Source organism: Vespula vulgaris, chromosome 1 (genome assembly GCF_905475345.1).
Source record: "Vespula vulgaris chromosome 1, iyVesVulg1.1, whole genome shotgun sequence".
NCBI lineage: Eukaryota > Metazoa > Arthropoda > Insecta > Hymenoptera > Vespidae > Vespula > Vespula vulgaris.
In genome coordinates, this window is record NC_066586.1 from 13,744,224 (window position 1) to 13,768,399 (window position 24,176).

A 24,176-nucleotide genomic window follows, 5' to 3' on the forward strand; every position below is an offset into this window, starting at 1 on the left:
TCAAACACACTACCCTACCGCTACTACCACCATCGTCATCAGGACTTCCATTTAACGTGAGAATATCGTGTATGTACGTTAGCACATGCAACAGAGAGAGAGAGAGAGAGAGAGAGATAGAGATAGAGATAGAGACAGGGCAGAGAGAGAGAGAGAGAGAGAGAGAGAGAGAGAGAGAGAGAGAGATAGGGATAGAGATAGAGTACTCGTAACGTTCTTATGCACACGCGTTCGCGGTGTGTACACACGCATACTCTTCAAGCCAAAGCACACATATACAAAGAGAGAGAGAGAGAGAGAGAGAGAGAGAGGAAAGAGGGAAAGAGGAAAGGGAGAAAGACAGAGAGGGTGGATCGGACGCGTCGATGCGCAGGACTCGTGCGTGAAAGGGCTCGCGGCTTCACAAAGAGTGTGGCTACGTTGAGGCTCGCTTCTCTCTCTCTCTCTCTCTCTCTCTTATTCTCTCTGTATTGGTGACTTAATTCGGTGTGAATATATGGAAGCTCCGGCCGATCCTAACCCCTCCGCCCTCGATCACGTTCGAGAGAGAACACGTGAGCACATTTGCACAGACACAAGCACACATACATCATACATGAACGATATACGTGTCCAAGTACGCGCTGCTCACGAGCGAACGCTCAGCTAATTTCAATACCTCCTACTACCGATAGTTCACGTACCTGTGTGTCTTCACGTGAGACACGAGTGTGTATGTTGTATGTATGTATGTATGTATGTATGCGTGTGTGAAAGACAGAGAAAGAGAAAGGGGTGAGGATCGACGTATCGCGCGTGTTGAGGGTGGATCGTTTCGTTCCTGTATCTGTATATATGTGAGAGTGAGTGTGTGTGAGAGAGAGAGAGAGAGAGAGAGAGAATATACGCTACCAAAAGAGAATGAAGAGAGAGGGAGACAGAGAGAGAAGAGTCTACACGACGATGGGCGGAAGCGGCGTGTAGAGCGCGAGTATAAACGCGAACCGGAAGAGGAAGGACGAGGCGCAAAATGATATATCCCCCAATTAATATGTCTCTCGTTTTCCCGCTCGAACGCGTTCTTCTTTTCGTCCTTGTCCTTTCTCCTCTTACACGATTGGCAAAAAAAGGAAAAAAGGTAAAGAGAAAAAAGAATGTCCTTCGGCTCCGTCGTAATCGTCGCGATCCGTGTAGAGAATTTTGTTAATTGGGAAGTGGATTTCGAGAGGAACAGAGAGTGAAAGATAAAGAGAGAAAGAAAGGAATATAAATATAGAGAAAGAGAGAGAAAGAGAGAGATCACGTTATCCTTTTCTTCTTTTCATTCGGAATAACTAAGATCCGACATTTTTCTACTTCTTTCTCTTTTTCTGTCGTTTTCTTTTCTTTTTTTTTTCTCTCTCTCTTTTCGTTTCTTTTCTTTTCTTTTCTCTTTTTCTGCTCGTATTGAAAATAATATAGATACGTTCGATGAATTTCAAATCTGCATATACTATGGACTTTAAAATGCATGATATGATATAATGATGAATTCACGAGTTCGATGATATTATAATTTTACAGACGTGCGGCTTCATTAGCATCGATGTAATTGGCGATTAATAATCTACTGAATCATTTGATCGACTGTACGAGAAATAATAAAAATTTTCATAACTTATATCTTTTGTAAAAAAAAAGGAAAAAAAAAAGGAAGATACAGACACGTATATAAAAGCATATTATGTTGGAAAGCGACGATAATGCATCCTATACGCCAGCTATTTTCAAAATATATTCCGTGGTGAACCCTAGAGTTCCAGTATAAAAATATATATAAATATAAATATATATGTATATATATATTCAGCGGTTCCACGTGACAGTTCTGACGGCCGAATTATTCGAACGGTCAAATTTTATATTTATGGATACGTCGCTATAATGAATTGTTTTTTTTTTAAGTTTTGTTTCATTGAATAAAATTGAACGAAACAATATTTGTTTTATTAAATATTTCGTTAAATTAACGGAGGAAGCGATCTGTTGTTACAAAAATATAGTGGACTCGGGCGATCAAAAATGTTGGATCAAAAATTGAGAATTTCTTGCTTGTTTTTTCCTTCGTAATATCGAAAAATTGTGCAATTTTGTTTCACAATTCTTTTTACGCAATTATCATTCAACGCAATAATTATTTATTGCAAAAAATATTTTTTATTCGTAAATCTAATCTCAAAAAAAAAAAAAGAATCAAGACATTTGGTAGAATCTTAAAATAATTATTCGATTGTAAAAAGCTTTTGTTAAATTCCTCTCTTTCCCGTATACATACATACACTCTATCACTATTGTTAATAGTATACAATCTTTTTAATAGTATCAACAACTTAGTCCTTTTTAAAACCAACGTACATATAAAATATATCTGTTAAACACATATCAAAATAAATATTATTTTTCTCTCACGCGTCACGTAAGATATGAATCGTAATAATATTTGTTTTCTTTTTCTTCTTAGAAAATATGAGAGAAGAAGAAGGAAGATATAGTCAATCCTCCCTTTAACTTAGGAGAACAACCCAAGCAATCACGCGGAATCACGGCTGGCATTATAAAACTGTCCCCTAGGGAATTTCACCACTCGTGGACAGAACGCGAGTTCTCTTGCACGAGGAGGGTGAAAAGAAAGAGGAAGACGAGAATAGTAAAGAGAAAAAGAGAAAGAGAAAGAGAGAGAGAAAGAGAGAGAGAAAGAGAAAGAATGTATGTACATTCGATGGCAATGAGTATATATATATATATATATATATATATATATATATATATATATACTGGTGTCGATGCTGGTGGTGAACGTCGAGGATTTTGCCATCTCAAAAGGGGACCCGAAATGTCTCTACTATAACTACGTGAGTCTCGCGTAACGTCGAGTAGCGCGTACAGTAGACAATAGTTTGAAGAGGGAAAGAAGAAGGGAACCGAAAGAGGAGTGGACAAACGTAAGAGGGGAGGAAAAACGTAAACTGGACGGCACGTATCTTTACGGGGCCATAAAGGCTGGCCCTCGTTACGGAGGGACTAGTACCGCACCCGTGGCCACCAAGGCACCGCACTACGGACTTTTCTACCCCTAGTTCACCTTCTCTCTTTCTCTCTTTCTTTCTCTCTTTTTTTCTATCTATCTATCTATTTATCTTTATATATATATATTTTTTTTTCTTTTTATATACCTCTTTTCAGATGCCTCCACCTTCTCGCACTTGGGATTTCAAAGACCGAAATCACGCAGGATTATCGAACGATCACTTTTATTTTTCTCTCTTTCTCTCTCTCCTTTTTGCCAACATGTGAATTTTGTATCAAAGAAAAATTACCAACTTCCAATGTTCATCAATTTTTAAAGTATATAGAGTGATTCTTAAAACTTTCGCGAAAGTGAAAAGAAATTTATAAGTAGTAGTAAATCAAAGTGATAATCACAGCGATTTTTAGAGTCAATTTTAAAGAGTTGAATATTGCTTGAAGAAAATGTTTAAACCTTGTAGATCATGGTTCAGTATAAAATATATATACACACACATATATATATATGTATATTTTTTAAAATACAAATCCTCGAACCATTTCCTTGGTCAAACGAATCGTTATTCGCACAAGCAAGATAATTTTCCAACTCGCTGATAATTTCTATACCGATCTCGAATAGATCTTCTCTTTCTTTGCTTTATAAATTTTTTTTTTCATCTTTTTTTTCACAAAACTCTATAGAGCCAATCGAAAAGAAAGAACTTTCTTTCGGCAGACTGGAATCCTTACGCAAGAAGAAGGATCGAGGAGCTCCCTCTCGTAGTATGAAAGCATATCCGGCTGGACGATTTAGTCTATAGTACTAGGAGAGAGAAAGATATATATACATACATATATACAGATATACATATAGCTAGTTCAAATTGATTCTTCGAGTTGAACGAGCTATTTCAACGCGAAGGGAGGCCTCAGAGCCACAAGGTAATGAAGATATCTCGTCACGGGTGTCCCAACGTTATACATCGTAGTCGTCATCGTCGTAAGGCCCATTCGTCCCGTGGCAGACCGCGGGGGGTGCACGTAAACGATGTCACGGACGGTATTGTGCTTCGAGCAGAACGGATCTCCCGTAGAATACCGACGAATCTTTCAATAGAACGGCCCCAACTTTATATAATTGGGCCTTGCATGTGAATGAAATGTAAAGAAAGAAAAACTAGAGAAAAGAAAGGGAAAGAGAAAAAAAAGAATTCTCGTGGTAGACCCCATAATGCTATTTCGAGTAGGTCTATCCAATAAAGGAAACACAAAGTAACCTTAATCATTTTTGTAATTAATGAATGAGTAATCTTGTATATTTCTTGCCAAGTTTTATCGTAAAAAAGTTTCATAGTAAAAAATGTCTTCAAAAGTTATAGATATAAAGAAACGTTAATAGTAGAATGTATCGTGCTTTAGATATACCGTACAATTTTCTTTTTCTTCTTTGCCGTTCTTTTTTCTTTCTTTTTTTAATACAAGAGTTACCCTACAAAGAATAATCATTGGAAACGATGGAAAGAAACCGGATTCGAGTCGACAATGGTTACTATCGTAACTCTCAACGAAAAGACACGGTAGTGTCGTGGAGTGCCAAAATATTGAGAGCCATTCTCTCTCTCTCTCTCTCTCTCTCTCTCTCTCTCTCTCTCTCTCTCTCTCTCTCTTTCTCTCTTACTTTACGCGATGCGCATCGAAGAGTTCGAAGAAAGAGAAAAGGAGGTCGACATTGGTATAGATATAGGCTAACCTCATTTTTCATGCGGCCCATAAAAATCCTAGTGGCTGTGTATGTCAAATGCGCCCCTTTTTCGTACGGGGCCTGAAAAAGGCTTTCAAAGAAAGAAAGAGAGAGAGAGAGAGAAGCTTCTATATTTCTCTATCTCTTTCTATCTCTAGAATTCCCCTCGTATAGACGAGCGCAGAAGCGTGACATTATATTTATGTTGTCACCCCGCGTGTCAACGCCGTTGCTACTAACACTCATTTCTAAGAGTGAGAAAGATGTTAAAAGAGAAGAGAGTAAACGAGATAGAGCGAGAAAGCAAAAGAGAGCAAGAAGGAGAGAAAGAGAGAGGAATAGAAAAATTCTCCCTACTCCCCAAGGGAGTCCCACAGTTCGAGGGCCCGACCAAACCCTGTCAGCAAACAGTGCACTGCAGTTGCCCAGTGCATTCGCGTTTCTTTCGTCGAAGCCGCGACAAACGGACAATGCCGTTAGATCCTTTCGCGTTACCTGCGATAGTCTAGTCATCGTAAAATCATCGAATCGAATCGCGAAGAAAGAGCAACCGGTAGTACGATTTTTCTCAAAGCTCTTCTTCTCTTTATATCTTCTTTTTCTTTTCTCCTTTTTCCGAAAGAAAGAAAGCTCCACTTTTCCTCGGCTACAACGGGATCCTACCGAGGTTTTGTATAGTTTCTAATGAAATATATAAAAAAAGAGAAACAAGAAAATTAAAACTATGAATCTTTTTCATTCCAACGAGACACTAAGTTAATCACGTTATTACAGTGAATTCAATGAGAACGTGAACAACATACATACATACATATATATGTATATAAGTATAAACGTTTTCCTTGAAAAACATAAGCTAAGGTTTTCAATTTCGAAAGCACGTGCCTGTGTTGTTGCAACTGTTACGAGTCCAGACAGTTGGTATAGCAGAGACACACTCGGTGTCTCTCTCTTTCTCTCTTTCTCCGTCTTTGTTTAACACTCTTAGGAGTCTGCGAATCGTCTTTGAAGAAGTCGATCGACGGCATCCGGTGCTTTGGTCTCGATGTTATGTAGACGACCGCCAACCACTTAGTATAGCACGAACTCTTCGTGATTTGTCACTGTTTCTCAGTTTCAGGCTTTAGTCTCGTTCTACACCCTCATCTCCTTTCCCTCTTTCTTACTCGTTAGAATAAGTACAACAAATAAATTTCCTCTCTTCCTCTTTCTGTCTCTCTGTGTCTTTATCTCTCTATATAAAAAACTTTGCTTTACGTTATATCCTATTACATGTAACAAATAATAGATCGGGAAAAAGCGAAAGAGAATCGGTCTCTCGCGTGTCCCGACATATAATGACAAATACCAGCCAAACGAAAAACAGAAAGAGTGGGAGCGAAAAAGAAAGAGAGAGAGAGAGAGAGAGAGAGAGAGAAGAAGAGAAAGAGATTTGTTTCGAACGAAGGTCTTTGTACTCGGGCCGCTTGAAAAATGTCGAAGAACCAATCAATATCCGTCCTTTCTAACTGGCATAAGTCGTACGTGCTCGACGAACGTTATACGCAAGGCAACGCGTGCCAGTCTCTATCGGGAGTGACGGTAACAGCTGTTGCACGTCCATTTCGAACTACTCTCTCTCTCTCTCTCTCTCTCTCTCTCTTTCTCTCTATCTCTCTATCTCTATCTCCCTTTATCTCTCTCTTTCTCTTTCTCTGTTTCACCAAGAAGGGGAGGAAAATTGGCGGCACTGATCGGCCCGTAAACACAACCTAAAAGCAGTAGATCACTCGAAGGAGAAGGTGGAGATTGAGAAGGAGGTTTCTTCTAACACATTTCTAAACGTTCACGCAAACGACGCACGGATATACATATGTATGTATGTATATAAGTATGTATGTATGTATTTTAAATAACGCACTGCGTGTCGTCTTGAAATAGTGACTTGATCGATATATACGTATCTACCCTAACAGTATCTCCCTTTTTAGGGTAAAGTGGAACGAATAGAAGGATTTTTCATAGATTTTGCATTTGTTTTTTCTCTCTTTTATAAAGTTTATAAGCGTCCATTTTTCCTTTTTTCGTATCTAAAAGAGATCATGTAACGTGAAATTGTTTGATTTAGATAGGGAAGGTTAATGTACGCTAATATATGAATATAAATTATGTTTGTATTATATTATATTATGACTGTTATACTATAACTATTAAGTAGATGTAAATTATTTATAATATACTAGATATAATTTATACTATTAGATATAATTTATTAGACGTTAATAATATATCTATCTATGTATATCTATGTACTATGTAAACGCAGTGTATCTATCTAAGCATATATCTAACACATAGATATGTATATTCTAATATATTCTCCTATCAAATATGACGAATAACTGTTTTAAAAAATATTTTTGAATTATTCTTTTTTTTCAAAACAATATATTAAGTATTTGGATTACTTCAAATTATATATAACGTTCTATGATTTCGAGCGTGAAATAATTCTTTAGGAAAATGCAAAAATTTGTTTAAAACATTACATACATACATACATGCATACATACATACATACATACATACATACATACATGCATGCATGCATGCATCTCTTTTCTTTTTTGATTCATTAGATACAATTGATGACCCTAAACAATGTCACATACTCTATAGCAACGTAAACAATTTCATCAATTGCCACCATATATAGCGAATATTTAAATATACCATTCGTGCTTTGGAAGATCGAGAACCGCTAGAATTTACGAAATATAATTTTTTTCGGATTTTGAATTCGGACTACCGAATCCGTAGAAAACATATTACCATTGCACCATCCATAGGTATATAGAACGGAACATAGAACAAGGAAAATGGAAAATAGAACATAGAACACGGAACATAGATCACAAATCACGATCACAAATCACTCAATCAATGCATTTCTAATTAAATCAACTTCACGATTTCCTCTTCCCTTTCTTTTTCTCTCTTTCTCTTGTTCTGTACTTCACGTTAATCGTACATCGACCTTTTCTCTCCCTCTCTCTCTCTATTTCTCTCTTTCTTTCACTAATTTACGCCTTGTAGTCTGCTTTATAGCTTTATATTTCTGTAAGTTAAGTAGCTTAAACTTTCCGTCGAATCGTAAAGAACAATTATGCAAAATTTCATCCGGATTGAACTAAAATATTTGAAGTTCTTGGAAAATTGCAAATATATAGATTAAGGCTTTTATATTAGTAATACATATATATATATATATATATATATATATATATATATGTACACTATATTATATAAACATAACATAATATATTATATAAAATTAAATCGTCCATTCTTTCTTTATTATAGCTTTAATTTCTGATTTGATCATTTATAAGTTTATTATTACATATATTTAAGTGTTCGAACTATAAATGTTTTGAAAAAAATACCCGAGTAAATATTCGACGAAAGTATACATATATATATATATATATATATATATATATATATATATATATATATATATATTTCAATAAATAATATGTATCAATTCAATCGATAATACAAATAAATGATACACCTGCAGTATACATTATACAGATTAAAATAGAATCTACAGTAATATCTATTACTATGTGATTTCCAAACAAAAAAAAAGGAAAAAAAAAACAAAAAAAGAAACAAAAAATAACGACGTTTCCTTCTTTTTTTTTCTTTTTTCTCCCATATTACCCCTTTTTTTTATTCCAGCGGTTTTCTACAAGATAGTCGATAATTATCGTCGAAAACAGTTCGAATCGACAATACCGTTCAAGATGACGACTCCTAATACATGCTTTTTGTCGGCATCCTTTCTACGTTTCTTCCACAATTTTTTCATCCACTTTTTCCGCGACTTTTTCCGCGAGTTTTTCAATCATACAGCGCGTGTCCGTTATTAGCCTCACAAACGGCCAAAAAGAGACGACGGAAAGAGAGAGAGAGAGAGAGAAAGAGACAAAGAGAAAGAGAGAGCTTAGAAAAAAAAAACATAAGAAAAAAAATAAAAGCCATATAGAAGAACCTTCGCACTTGGGATCGTCAAAAGGTGGAGCAAAAAAATGTTTCTTCACCTCAACGGACGACAACGACTACGACAACGACTACGACGACTACGACGACGATCAGAGGGACTTTATGATCCTAATAAAGGACCCACGCGGTTGGTCGGCGGCTACGTTGAAAAGACGAAGAAGAAGAGATGATGGTGGAAATATAAGAGAAAAAGAAAAAGAAATTCAAGCAACCTTTTTTAAACCAAAAAATGCTCATAAAAATTAAAACCTACCACTACTACCGTCTTACTGGCTACTTCGTTCCGTCCATTCTTTTCTTTCTTTCTTCCTTTTTTTTTTGCGTTTTTTATTCCTTCCTCTTTTTCCTATTTTTCTTCTGCTTCTTTTTATCTTTTTTTTTTTTTCATAAGCTAAAAAAATCAAACCTCAAACGTCTAAAGACTCTCGACTGTAATAAGGCACGTCGAGAAAGGGAAAAGATGGAGAAATAGAGAAAGAGAGAGAGAGAGAGAGAGAGAGAGAGAGAGAGAGAGAGAAAGGAAGAAGGGGAAAAAAAGAAGAAAAAGAAAAAAAGAATATGCTCACCGGGATATATCGGCGAAAACCATGAAGGAGCGGTGCAAAAAATCACGAGCAAAAAATAACAAAAAAACAAAAAAAAAATAGAAGAAAAAGGTGAGAAGAAAAATACGGAATAAAAAGGGGAACGAGAAAAAGCAATTCCTTGTCTTCGAAATATCCGCGAACAGGAGGAGGCAGAGAGAGAGAGAGAGACGCGTGGAAAAGAGTGGACGAGTGAAGAAAAGAATACGAATAACAAAAAAAAATGTGGGAGTGAGAGTAGTAGGGGAAGAAAAAAAATAACTTACGAGAAAGAGAAAGAGAGAGAGAGAGAGAGAGAGAGAGAGAGAGAGAGAGAGAGAGAACTGTCTTTTTCGAACCGTAAAAGCGATGCAATCGGCGCAGAGCGCTGTAACTCTGTAAATCGTGGGCCTAGGGTCGTATATCACTCATTCGAAAAATAATATCCGCGCTAGTATCTCTCCTACGCTTGTTCTCTCTCTCTCTCTCTCTTTCTCTCTCTCTTTTTCTCTCTCACTCACTATTTCTTTCTCATACGAGAGCGACGATTTTCTTTTTCTTCCGGCTCGAACGAGTTCGCGGTGTTCTCGATGTTGTTAGTATAAGAGAAAAAAAAAAGAGAAAGAAAGAAAGACAGACAGAGAGAAAGAGGAAGAGAGAGAGAGAGAGAGAGAGAGAAGAGAGCGAAAAAAGCTACATATTATTCATCCTTGCATTTACAAAAAGAATCAAAAAGAGAATATATATATTCTATATATATATATATAGAAATAGATAGAGAGGAAGAGAGAGAGAGAGAGAGAGAGAGAGAGAGATATGTATATATATAAAACGAACGAGAGAGCATCTCGTGCATGCTCGTATTATCTAAATTGAATTTGGCGATAGCTCTCGATGGCTCTCGCAACGAATACCGAAATGCGGATGAAAGTAATTACCGGGTAGTTTCGAGTGAATACATTCTAAATGTAAAAAGGGGAGAAAAAGGATGGCGGCTGGTAGCAGTAGCGAACGAAAAAGAGAGAGAGAGAGAGAGAGAGAGAGAGGAAGAGAGAGAGAGAGAGAAAGAGAAAGAGAGAGAGAGAGAGAGGGAGAGAAAGGGCAGACTGCTGCTGCCGCGATCGACGAGCACTCTGCTATTTTACTCTGGTTACGAATCAGTACCTCTCTGGTTTCGCTGTACCGAAAAAAAAATCGACCATTCATGCGCAGCGCCGATAAAATCTGGAAGCCGCTGAAAGAGCGCGCGATCGCATCCGCCAATAATGTCGTTGCCGACGATAGTAGCTTGCTACTATCGGCAAATACACGCCCGACACTTTTGTACGAGCTGTACTAACGCGTAATTTCATCCACGGCTTATATCTATATATAACAAACGTACATATATTTATATTTATATATACATATACATACATATATATGTATGTATGTATAACATGTGTGTATATATACATATATATATATATTATATATATTGCTTCAAATATATATATATATGTATTTATGTGTTTATGTATGTATGACATATGTATATAAAATTGTACATATATATATACAAATATATATACACCCACATCGCCTCAAATATATACATATAAAATATTTATATATATATATATACGTATACATGTACACATATATATGTATGCATGTGTCTATATATATGTATATATATACCCACATCTATCTATATGTATATATTTTCGAGGCGAGGAAAAAAGCGATACGTCGAAAATTATTCGGCCATTTATATCCTCGGTTATTGATCTGTACACGCATCGGGCGATATGTAAACACGCACTCTCTCCCACCCCCTTTTTCCGCCTATCCCACCCCCCTTGAATCGCCCATCCCCCTCCACCCCCTCTGGTTCTTCTCCTTTCCTCTTGCATTCTCTCTCGCCCACGCCTATATCCGAATCGAACGATTATATATTTATGTTGAAAATACAATAATGCAAATAATGCGTGACGCCATGTTATAACGCTATTGTATTTCACCCGCGTAAGGATCCTGACGTTCGAATAAAATCCGAATGTATTATATACGTATGTAGATACGTACGGATGTAGATACATATGTATATAATACATAAGTACGTATATATGTAATATATCATATACGTGCTTGTTATACCGAGGATATGTATTTTCGATTTTGTTGTGTCATTACGCAAACGAGCGTATTGGCGTTTCTGCGATAAAAACAATTCGTTTAAAAAAATTCTTTCCTTTTAGCGCGTACATAATTGAAACTATTTACGATCGATATGTATCTTCTTACATATATGTAATACATACTTACATATATGCGTAGAGATAATTTATACATACATACATTTATACATACAAAAAAGAAGTATAACTTTTTAAATACAAATTCGTCGAAACCAAAGAGAAAACATGTAAATCGTTATAAAAGTGAAAAACAAAAATCCACCTTGTTGTTCCTCTCGTCGATCTGATAAAAACAAACAGCAAACAAGAAAACAATGCGAAACAAAAATAAAACTGTGGAACAAAAAAAAAAAAAAAAGAAAAAGAAAAAGAAAAATAACGGGGAATAGGATGGAGAAGAAGAAAAACAGAAACAGGAAGTTGAAGTCGTAACATCGGTAGCAACAATTAGAGGGACGAGAGAATCGAGATAACTCATCGATATTTCGACTGGTATCGCGAAATTCGAGGCGATTCCTCTTTTCATTTATATATATATATATATATATATATATATATATATATATATATATAAACATACATATATATATATAAACATACATATATATATATAAACATACATATATATATATATATATATATATATATATATATATTTGTTCTTGATACGTATGAGTACGCGTGTGTACGTGTTCGACGAAAGGGAAAAAAATTGGCCATTCATGCGAGGGACAACGATAAAATCTGAAAGCTGCTGAAAGCGTGCTCGCGCAAGATCGTATCGGCCGGTAACGCGATCCCCGTGTAACATAATGGCGCAGGAGAGCCCAGTGTCATTGTTGCCGACCGGGTCCAACATGAGATTTTAGGTTGGGCGCAGGATGTGCCCTCGATTTTCTCTCGAACGGCTATCACATAATGTGGCACGGCTTATGCTCCACGAGAGCAGGATGAATATAAGATCAAAGAGGAAGTTTAATATCTAAAGGGGACTTAAGTTTGAGCTTCGAGATAAAACGAAGAAGTTCGGTAGCACCGTGGGTGTGTCCTATCCTCCGAATATAAGATTTCTATCCTTGAGGAAAAAAAGGGACATCCTATTTCGATCGGAAATGGATATCTCCATGCTGCTCTAAGGAAATACAGCGTTTTACGAGTACCCTCTTCTCAATTTTTTTCACTTTCCACATTTTCTTAGTAAAAAAAAAAAAGAGAAAGAAAAAGAATAAAAAGAAAAAATGGGTTTATTCGTTTCGTTTCCTTTTTTTTTCTTTCTTTCTTTCTTTCTTTCTGTCTTTTCGTTTTTTCTTCCTTTTACGATTGAAATGGTTCTAAATTTTTATAAGATAACACGATCATTAAGTTCTCTTTTTTTTTTATAATGGTTAGTTGATAATATTAGATAATAATACCGAAGTGTGATTTTAGATATAAATAAAATAAATGATCGAATTTATGATTACATTTTAATTAGTCGTAAATGAGAAGTATGTAGAATATTTAAGTAGTAAATTGCGACATGTGAGATTTGGAAATATCTACAGTCGTAAGTCAGTACGATGACGTTGATTAGTTAAGATAAGAGATTATTGTCAGTCTCTTATATTATTATCGATATTATATATCATATGATATAATAAAAATTAATTAGAAATATTACAAGTAATATGTCAAGATAGATCTTAAATGACGTTTGTACGCAGCGCCGTTGTTGAAATTCTAACGAAGTTGAATGTCGGTAATTTTCTAGGCGATCGTGTCTACGGATTAACGGGTAATTTGTTTTTTAAAGAAAGCGTACTTACCGACGAACGTTGAAGTGTGGTGGATAAAACAGCTAACGGAATAATCCACTTCGTCGATAAACTAGGAAGCGTCGGTAATAAAAGTTGCAAGCTATCCGGATTACGTAGGTCCCTGCAATAACGACATCGTATTATCCACTGCTAATGAAATTAAAATTATTACAAAGAATGATTTGGCTGTTTGTCGGTTAAATTTAACGGCCATTTTGATATATGATCCCATGTAACGGTCATTCGTCAATATATATTACTTAACGGCCATTTTAATGTGTACTTTGAACTAACGGTTTTTTTTTTAAGTAACGTTAAATAAGACGTAAATATGTAAAAATATGTAAAAACGATTCGATTTTCTCTATGAAAATGATTATTAGGCCATAAAAACTTGAGATATATATAATATATATATATATATATATATATATATATATATATATATAGACGAAAAAAGAAATATATAAATCAATTAGCACAAATTAGTTAAGTAAAATCAAACGAACAAATTATTAAATAAATCAATCAAATTCGTAAAAAGAAATAGAAACGATTGCGACAAACTACGTAAATAAATAAAAAAAAAAGTAATCAAAAAAATAAATAAATAAAAGAGCTAATTTTTTTTATTGAGAAAAAGAATATATATATATATATACATATATATATACATATATATTCTAAACAATAGTTATGACGTAATACGTTCAAAAATGTTCGTTAATATAGTGATACACATACCTAACTGACAAACGCTTTGATTGTCTTATTTAGCATTCCTACAACGAATGAGTCTCAACGAGACAAAAGCTTTTTGTTTGAAAAGCTCATTCGTCTAAATTGGATAAAGCTAGCGCGAAAGGGAACGGTGGCAGGATCCGCGAGCGTTGAGCGTTATCCGTTTGATGTCCTCCTCAAAGCAGCAGGTTGAAACTCGTTGAAGCTACTTCCCTCCCCACTATCAACTAAAGTATGCAGGGCTGTAGAAAGCGATGACCTTAATTGTCGATCTGTACACCGCCTAACGAGAATCTCTCGAACTATCATTTAATGAGATGACCAATACAAACGATTGAAAATAGTTAACTTTTTAATAAAGATTGATCTGATTGGTCGATATATTTTATAACGTAACGAGAATACGTTATTAATATTATTTCCGCTTACATATATTACGCAATATTTTATATGATTTTATTTATAAAATATCTAAAAACCAACTTTATATAATTATAAATATACTGATTAAATAACATTTTTTAATTTATTACAATCGGAGACTTTCACTCTCTATTCTCATACGCCATCCCTGTATCGTACGAATCTAAACTTCCTGTCCGACGAGGGAATTACGCAGGGGTTTATTAAGCTTATTAACAAGGACTGCGAGGGTGGACATCCACTACGTCGTTTTCCTAAGAGAGAAAGTATCGCCTTGTCCGAAAAGGGTAACAGACGAAAGAGAATATAATTTTATCTGTATAAACTAAGTTAAGTACATTTTTCGGTACGTTTTCGTTCTCTCTCTCTCTCTCTCTCTCTCTCTCTCTCTCTCTCTCTCTCTTTCTCTCTTTCTTTATACCTCTTCGCGTAACAATACGTCATAGAAGAAGACAAAGAATTAATGTTCGTAAAAAACGCGTACACATCAGTGAAATATAATACATATCCAAATCAACAAATCTATAAGTATTACTTTAAATATATCGACTGTGAATCGATATAGAAAAGTAGCTGTAAAGGAAAATTTATATCGACTCATACTCGACAAACGATTCGAAAGGATTAAAATTTCTCTTTGTAAAAAATTATGGTGATCGTATAAAAGTTCGTCCATCTCATCGATTCATATACGTCGCAGAAATCATCGACATTTCGAACAACATTTTCCTATACGTATCTGTAATAATCGTTCGGCTTTAATTCTCGAGATATTAATATGAATTTTTGAAAATATTTTCAACGTGCGTTGTTGGATACACGCGTAACCAACGACAGTAAAATCTAAACCGAACTTAACCTAAACCTAAAATCACAATTAAATCAGTTTCGATCTAATTGATTTGAAATTGTTTTCGAGTTTGATTAAAATTGATTTGGGTTGAGTCAAGATTGCGTCTGGCTGGCAAATTAATAACTGTAATAACGATAAACCTTAACCTAAAGATCAAATCGAAAACGAAAATTTTCAATAACGATAGGTGAGTGTATTTCTTATATATTTGATCGCTTTAAAGACAGTTTATTTCTCATTTCTTCAGAGCTTTTACAAAATTCAAACGTGAAACGTGTGAATATATAGCAACATTTTCTTATACAAGTTCTCGTACGTCTGAAAAATTTCAATTCTTCAATTTTCTTTTCTTCTTTTTTTTTTTTTTAAATTTGGCGCTTGTTTCAAATAGTTCTTTCGAACGAAGTCATCTTCACGTCTGCGATCATCGTGCGATAATCGTTTTTATAATTAAGAGATAAACGAGTAAAGGAAAAAAAGAAGAGAAAAAAAAGAGAAAGACAAAAGAAAAAAAGAAATATTCGAAATGATCGAAGAATAAAATAATGAAGCTTTCGAACAAAATAATGAAATACATATCCAATCTAAAATTCGTATGGCGTGATCTAACAACGACACACGGGTTCGATCGTCCCGCCATATACACATATTACTTTCTAACCTCTTGTATTCTTTTTTACGAAGGTAAGTCCCCTCTCCCTCGACGCGGATTATTAACTGCACGCTTCGCAGGTGGATTAACGGAAACGGAATTGCGAGGAATAATACGAATACGCTGTGAATTCCTTTCTTTATTTCGGTTAGGAACGAAATGAGCTAGGTTTTCTTGATTCCAATGGGAAATTCAACGGGACGACACGCAAAGAGGCTAAGTAATTCCCTTTCCTTATTCTAGTAACGCTGTTTCTTTTCTTTTCTTTTCTTTTCTTTTCTTTTCGTTTGTTATTTTTCTTTTCCTTATTTCATTGTTGACTTAAAAGATGTTAAACGTATAAACGAGTAAAACGATACTATTACGTATAATGTTTGACCTTACGTTTTATATTCAATAATGCGATCTTATTATATCGTCGATGTATAATGTGATCTTATTATATCGTCGATGATTACTTATGTAAATATATATTTTACTTATTTTAAATTTATGTGAAATAATGAGGATAAAAGAGTATATAAAAAGATAATGATGAGAAATCTCTTATATATTGATTAATTCGTAGAGTGTTATATCGAAATCGTGTTATGATTAAATTGTAAAATAATATAAATTATATATATATATATATATATATATATATATATATATATATATAAAATTTAATGTTCTTTGTAATTGAAATGAAAAAGTTAGGATTATGTTCCATGTAAACTGGACATATTTAAATGAAAAAACGTTATTTTACGATCGAAGAACTTTTCGCGAGTTAAAAATACCTACGTGTATAAATTTATATTAAAATTGAAGAATGAAATGTATCAACAAATTAAAAGTTTCGACGATATTACGTAAAATAAAGAATTTTTATAAAAATTCAAATATACTAGAAAATCTTATGAATAATTCGATTGTGGAAGTTTAACTATGATATGATACTTATCTACGATTTTATATGATTTTATATAGAAATCGATCATTGCGTTAATCATTACATTACAGTATTGATCTTCTTTGTTTCGTACAATTGTGTATATTGGATGATTTATATTTATAGATATCGTATTTTCTGTCAAATTTTAAATCATGTTAAAATGAAATCATATTTATAAAGTACCGTGTTATAGGAGAGTATATGGACAAAATTTTTCTTTTATATTATATCGAAACAGTATTTACAGAATTACCACGTATGGGAACATATATTGTAATTTTTGTATCGGTCCATATTAAAATCGTATTTTCAGAATATCGTATTACAGAAGAGTGCCCCAGAAGTATTTTATCGCGTTACACGAAAACCGTGTTTTCAAGTGTCTCATTCATTAGAGAAAATTTTACAATTTTTAAATCGTGTTATATTAAAACCATATCCTCGAAATATCGCATTATAAGAGGGCATGTTTGCAATATTTTTTATTTTAACCGTGTTCTCAAGTATTAGACCATCTTATAGAAAAAATAAAAATATTAGAAAATATTAAAAGATATTAGAAAAAAATTAAAGTATTAGACCGTGTTATAGGAATGTATTTTCTACTTTTTTCTTTTTTTTTTTTTTTCGTTCTATAACGAAACTCTTTTCACAGAAAGTAATGTTTTATAGGAGGATTGTTTCTATATTCTTCTTCGAAGGGTCTCGCGGATTTTGGTTTAAGCTGAGACATAGAAGAAGAAGAAGAAGAAAAAGAAGAAGAAGAAGAGAAGAGGGTTGTCCAATAGTGTCCCTAGTCCTGATTTAGGAAGGGATTTTAATTACCGAGGGTCAGTAAGTGTGGCTGTCCACTTGGTACAAGTATTCCAACCCTTATTTATAGTTCATTAGCATGGACTTTATCCGACGGCAGATTAACTTATGGCTTTATATGTAAGTACGTCATTACACGGCTATTGTCTTTCTAATGTTTGAACATTCACGAGTCTTTAATTTTTATAGCATTACCAATTACGTAAAATAAAAAATGAAAACGAAGATCAATAACGATCTATCTAAGAATTGTCTGATTTACGAAATTATCTTTATCAAAAGAGTTTACGAAAGTGATTTTAAACTTTCGTTCAAATTTCATGTTCACGATCGAAGATACATTTACATCGGATGAGTTTACAAAAGTGAGTACTGACGAGTTAATTTACTTAGTTTCTTTTAATTTTATGTTTACGTATTCGATATGTTTTAGATGGATCTCTTTTGTAAGCACGCTAAATGTGATATATAAGTTTGTAAGTATGTATGTACTTAGGTATATAATGTAACGTAATTATCTATTATAATCGCAATTGATTGTTATTTATATTTAATAATAATTGTTATTATTAATAATGCAATAATTACAATGTATATTGCATTATTATTATTATTATTATTATTATTATTATTATTGTTATTTTTATTATAGAATATTATTTGCGGTAATAATTTTTAAATAAATAATTAATATTATTAATAGTTGTATTCTTTCAGGATTGTGTCTACACAGTATATACTTATAGAATGTTCTAAAAAGTTTCTAAAATACTTTTCAAGTGAAACTAATCATACTGAATTAAAGATGGCTAAAAAATAAATCCGACTGGATCGAAAATAACTTTCTATTTCGGTAGTATTTGGTAAGTTTCTCTCTTTATAGAATGCAGAGTGTATACAATATGATATTTTGTTTTCAATTCAGTACGTATAAATATTTGATAAAGATTATTGCAAAAGGTATATTTATTATCTATACAAAAATGTCATTATGTTATATTTATATATACAAAAGTGTCAATTATGTCACTTCGTACCTTTAAAAGAGGACAAAAATTTGACAGAATTTAAGTAAAATTTCTCTTTAAGAATCCAATAAAATATTTATAATTAAAATATAGTACAATGAATTTTTTGATTTGGCATGATATAATATTATGAAATATCTGTATATCAATATAATTAATTAACATAATCATTTATATTATATATATATATATATATATATATATATATATATATATATATATATATGTTTGTGTGACACAATGAAATATAAAATATTATAAAATTAAAAAAACATATTATGAAATGTTGATATGAAGAGACATGATAGATAAAATTCATTATAAAACTTATATTTATGTATTGAAAACAAACTATTATAACAACATATTTAGAAAAGTAATATCATTAATTACTCTGACAAAATTAATTTCATTAACATATGTTAATTAAATCTCATTTTGAATCCGTGTATCTATAAAAACTTTAATCGTCAACGATATAACGATAAGACAGAATTAGCGTCTAAGAAGCATTTCTCTCTCTCTCTCTCTCTCCTCTCTCTCTCTCTCTCTCTCTCTCTGTTTCTTTACTTTAAAGGAACCGACAATATTCTAGGAAAAGTCCAGAGATACGATAACTATGTCTTGCACGCTTCTTCCGGTATTTTGATTGTCTAAAGTTGGTCAAAAAGAGTCCAAAGCAAAACGATACTGTAAGAGTACGATAATAAGTGTTAAGAAAAAACAAAAAAAGATTTCTTCTGCACTATTGTACGACAATTTCGTTATCTCGTTTGGTTTGAACCAGTCGTCGAATATAATCTTGTTAAGGTCCTGGGTATTACCCACGTGCCTCCTCCTTAATGTAACAAGCGCCGCCCAGAAAACCTCATTAGTGATAATCTCGTTCTGTAATCTTAATAACGATAGAACGACGCCATCGTTCTTTGCATTTAAAACGATACGCACGTGTAGTTGTAAATAGTACTTAAGTAATATTTTTTTGTTTTCTTCTATACAGTAATATAATATATCTATTCGTATATCAAGAATCTTTCGATCGTTTGAAATACAAACTTTGCAAATTGTATAGTTATGGATAATAAACAAGTTACGAATTGTTTTATAAATTATATATCGTAAAATGAATAATTCGATTATATCGTGAAATTGAAATGCTTAATCGCGTGAATATGTTATAAATAATAATAAAAAAAGAAAAACGATAAATAAATCTTATTGACTCTATGACAATCGGGAAGGAAATTTAAAGTTCGAACACTTGTCGTTGATTCTAAATTTATTACCAATTATTCTAATAGAAATCATCAATTACATTACATTTGAGAATCGTTAACTATTCTCAAACTGTAACTAATGTATATTATTGATTTTAGAATATCTTCATTATAGAAAATAAAAGCGTTTAATTGATGATACATTGTCGATTCTAAAGCCATAAACAAAATCTACAGTAAAACTTATAATTCATATTACGAGATCATGATCGTTAATTATCTCGATATAAATAAAATTGTCGTTTTAACGAATGTCGTTTGCTCATATGAACAAGACAATAGATTGTAAAGTTTGTTACTTACTTACCTGTCGAACTATAGAAATGATTTCATTGTTACAGGTATGGTCAAAATTCGGGTAATCCTAGGAAAGCAAAGTCGGCCGCAAATAGGACCTCGTATACTTGCGAGGGGTTAATTACATTCTTGCGAGTCCGCACGAACGAGTGAAACCGCATCTGCTTCCTCGATTGCACTTTAGCAAACCACAGTGCAATAAACGGTAGCGCTGCGGGACCCCAACTCAGAGACCTTTAAAGCGCCCAGAAACGTTTTCGCACGTATGCAGAAACTCTTTGACCGTTCTTTGCCGTGGGATCACCGAATTTCTTTTTCCATAAATTTTACGGAAGAAGTAATCTTCTCTAAATAAAGGTAAATTAAGGGGCAACGAACGCTCTTAACCTTTACATCTTTGTAAATATTCTTAGTTAATATTATTTAGATATTATTTTATTTTCATTCTTAACGAATCTGTTATACGGAGAACAAGATTTATATAACGTTTGAATGATTTTGTTAAGCGATTCTTTAATTGATATACAATATGTAACACGATCTTTCATTTGTCTGTTTATTTGGTTCTTATTTTTCTACATTTTACAGATTCGATATTTACATAATGAAGAAAAACAGTTTCGCTGTACAATCTTAATATATTTTTCTTGGATCACTGGAATCACTTTTATGAAATTATTATAATAAAAGAAGGTATGCATTTCCAAAGAATATAATTTTGTTTAATGAAGTTAATTCTCGTGAAAAATTTCTATGAATTTTTCATTTTACAGGATAGACTCTTTGTAAAAGATCGACGAAACGTACTTTCCAGAGGAAGGAGATCGAAAGATCGTAGAATAGCGATAGTCGAGGAAAGGAATGATCTAGCCGTTCGAAAGGGGTAGAGAGGCGCGAAGGAACGAAATCTCGCGGGGGTGGGGCGAACGAGGCACGATGCGGGAGAGCCCCACCCCCACCTGCTTTCCCAATGGGAAGCTCCGCCTCCGGGAGGCCGCGTGACGTCACGCGGACACTTGTTACGCCTTGCCGTGCGAACGGCGGGACCGCCGCTCTACTCTGCTTGGATTCTGTATGTATTATAAATAGTGTATAACACTTAAACGTCTAGATCAGAATCTATTCGACCTATCTCGAAAAATTATTTGTTTCGTTTCTTTTCAATCATTCATTCATTCATTCATTCATTCATTCATTTATTTTTCTATTTTTCTTTTTATCCTTTTATTTTTTATCTCTCTCTTTTTTAATGTTTTAGCTCTCACGTTAACTATTTAAACGACATCGCTTTATTCGTCCGATTAGAAGGAAGACAAAAAATAACAGGACATCGACAAAATTCGTATCGTTTTGTAACGAGAAAAGACTAATTAGTTTTTCTCGTTAGTCCGACGATTTCTTCGAAATTTTAACGTTCTCCTTCGAAACCACACGAATGCGATAAAACTTGGCCACCGCAAGAATCTTGTCTCAAGGGAAAGAGTACGATAACACATCGTTCTTGGACGATACCGTTCTTTTCTTTCTTTCTTTCTTTCCTTCTTTCTTTTTTTTTCTTTTTTTTCTTTTCGTTCCTCTTATCAGTTTAAAACGGGATTTCGAAACCTATTCATGAGATCATACGCGTTAATTATACGCGTTAGGATTAACTAGGATAAAATTACGAATTAGTAATAATAATCTCTGTAATTTATGAAGAATCGATACATCAATAATATGAGGATTCGATCGCATCGCGGAAAAACTAGTAAGTCAGCGTTTAGGAAAAGTGTTATTGCACGGATGACGCACCGGAAAATACAATGATATCTTTCCGAGGATTCCCATTTGCATTTGCATTTGCATTCGATTGTCCTGTATTATCATCTCCGATATATAATCTATCTTTTATACCGCATCATTTCCGATAAATCTCGAAAATCATAAAAATTCCGTTTGAGAAACCGAACGTAAAGAGATCGAAGCATCCGATTGCAAGCATTGAAATCCTGATAAAAGTGAGCAACTTTGTACAGAAAGAGAAAGAGAAAGAGAAAGAGAAAGAAGGAGGATTTATTGTTTAAAAAGAGAATCGGTTAAGAAGTCATTCTCGTTATAGTCGTCATCGTCGTCCTCGTCATGGTCGTCATCATCATCATCATCATCATCATCGTCGTCGTCGTCGTCGTCGTCGTCGTCGTCGTCGTCGTCGTTATCGTCGTCGTTGTCGTCGTCGTCAATGGTGATGGTGGTGGTGGTGGTAGTTGCGATTGTAGTGGGGAGATTGGTGAAGCAGCGAGAGCGTGTCCCGTGGTGAGCACGAGTAGGGTGGGGGGTGGAGGTGGCGGAGGAGAGCTGCGGAGGTTATGCCGACCCGGGCCGCTTCCGCGGAACACGCGGCCCGCTGAGCCGCGGCATTACGTCGCGCACCGTCGACCGCGACTGACGTTCGCGCCAACTTCGCTCAAGTTGCGATCCGTTGTTGGTACTCATCCAGATCCTAACTGTTTATCAGAATCATCAATTTAAATCATTTCTCGTATTTCGATCCGAGGTGTAACGAAGAGAAAGAAAAGAAAGGAATTGACAAAGAAAGGAAAGGGAAGGGAAAAGAAAAGACAGGAGATCAGTGATAAGATTAACGATAATTGTCGTAATGGAAACGACGAGTTAAATCATTGATAATTTATGGATTTAGGAAAACTTTCGAGTGTTCGGAGTGATTTGTGAAGGACTCCAGTGAGCCACGTGCTTTGTGATTCCCGCGCATTTTCTTGTTTTTCTTCTTTGTTGTATTTTTTGTTTTCTTTCTTCCTTCTTTCCTTCTTTCTACTTCTCTTTTGTTTTGTTTTTTTTTTCTTTTTCTTCAGTGACTAACGATAACAGAAAGATCGTAGGTACTTGCTTTAGTTATTGTTCGAGCTGATTAATAAGTGATTTAATCGCTTTATGAGAGAAAGAAGAAGCTCGAGGTGAGATGGAACAAGGGGAGGTTTCTATTCGATTTTAAAAGATGAACCGGTGAACGTAGAGAATGCGCTCGATCGGAGAAGACGAAGGTGCGAGCGGAGGACAACGTGGGGGTACCTGTTGGTAGCAAAGTGGTGGTCGCTCGTCGACGGGTCGACTAGTTCGGCTCCGTCGGTAAGGTCCGCTTCAAGTAAAGGTCACGACGTCTCGCGCGGAGGGTACGTGTTTGGTGGGTGACGAGGAGCGGCTACTGGCCGATGGGATGCATCTACCGGTGGGTTCCGTGGGCTGCGGGGAGAATTACGGCACCGTCGGATCTCAGGAAGGCGCCGGCCCGTGCGGTCCCTCCCTGGCACCCCTCCAAGGGGTCAACACCAGGTACCACCAGGGTGAAGACGGCGAAAACGGCGGTGGTGCCGGCGAAATGAGCGAAGGTGCCGCCGTCGGCGAACTCTGGTGGACCGAGAGACTCGTCGGTGAGGCACAGGCTGAGCATCCCGGCGAACTCGTAAGAACAGGTTCGTTAACGCGATCCTTTTCTCTTCCCAACGTATTATATTTGTTTGATTAAAAATACTGCGAAGATCGAAGAGTATAATTTCATTTCGATTTGTTCGTAGTCATTTTATTAGAGTCGATCTTTTTGAAGACTTCATTTACGTATACATGCGTATTTTTGTTTATTTTTTCTTTTTTTTTTGTAGAAACTATGCTATTCGTATATCTTTATGTTTTCAGGTTCGCCGTATTTCCTCTGCAGTCAATTGCCAACTCATTGGAGATCCAACAAGACCCTACCAGTAGCTTTTAAAGTTGTAGCCCTCGGCGAGGTCGGCGATGGAACCCTCG

The 24,176-nt window shown here is 34.6% G+C and overlaps 2 protein-coding genes across 4 annotated transcripts in view; one reads left to right on the forward strand and one right to left on the reverse strand.

Moving 5' to 3' along the window:
* Positions 1–14,299, reverse strand: part of LOC127064204 (protein lozenge-like) — a 100,107-nt gene extending 85,808 nt beyond the window's left edge. Inside the window, exons 1-2 of the mRNA XM_050994899.1 lie at positions 14,102–14,299; positions 13,367–13,478 (exon numbers count right to left, since the gene is read on the reverse strand). The gene's annotated coding sequence lies outside the window, so the exon portion shown is untranslated. The remainder of the gene's footprint in view (positions 1–13,366; positions 13,479–14,101) is intronic.
* A 403-nt stretch (positions 14,300–14,702) lies between these two features.
* The window catches only part of LOC127064187 (protein lozenge-like), a 40,224-nt gene continuing 30,750 nt past the window's right edge, over positions 14,703–24,176 (forward strand). Inside the window, exons 1-11 of one of the 3 annotated variants that reach the window (XM_050994850.1) lie at positions 14,703–14,808; positions 16,059–16,246; positions 17,636–17,896; positions 17,966–18,141; positions 18,210–18,252; positions 18,494–18,639; positions 20,423–20,735; positions 20,967–21,071; positions 21,152–21,450; positions 21,637–23,845; positions 24,066–24,176. The exon at positions 24,066–24,176 is cut by the window's right edge and continues 120 nt beyond it. In XM_050994850.1, coding sequence (XP_050850807.1) covers positions 23,590–23,845; positions 24,066–24,176 — 367 coding nt within the window. In that variant the 5' untranslated portion in view covers positions 14,703–14,808; positions 16,059–16,246; positions 17,636–17,896; ... (5 more) ...; positions 21,152–21,450; positions 21,637–23,589. The other 2 variants (XM_050994859.1, XM_050994867.1) reach the window with 2 other exon arrangements.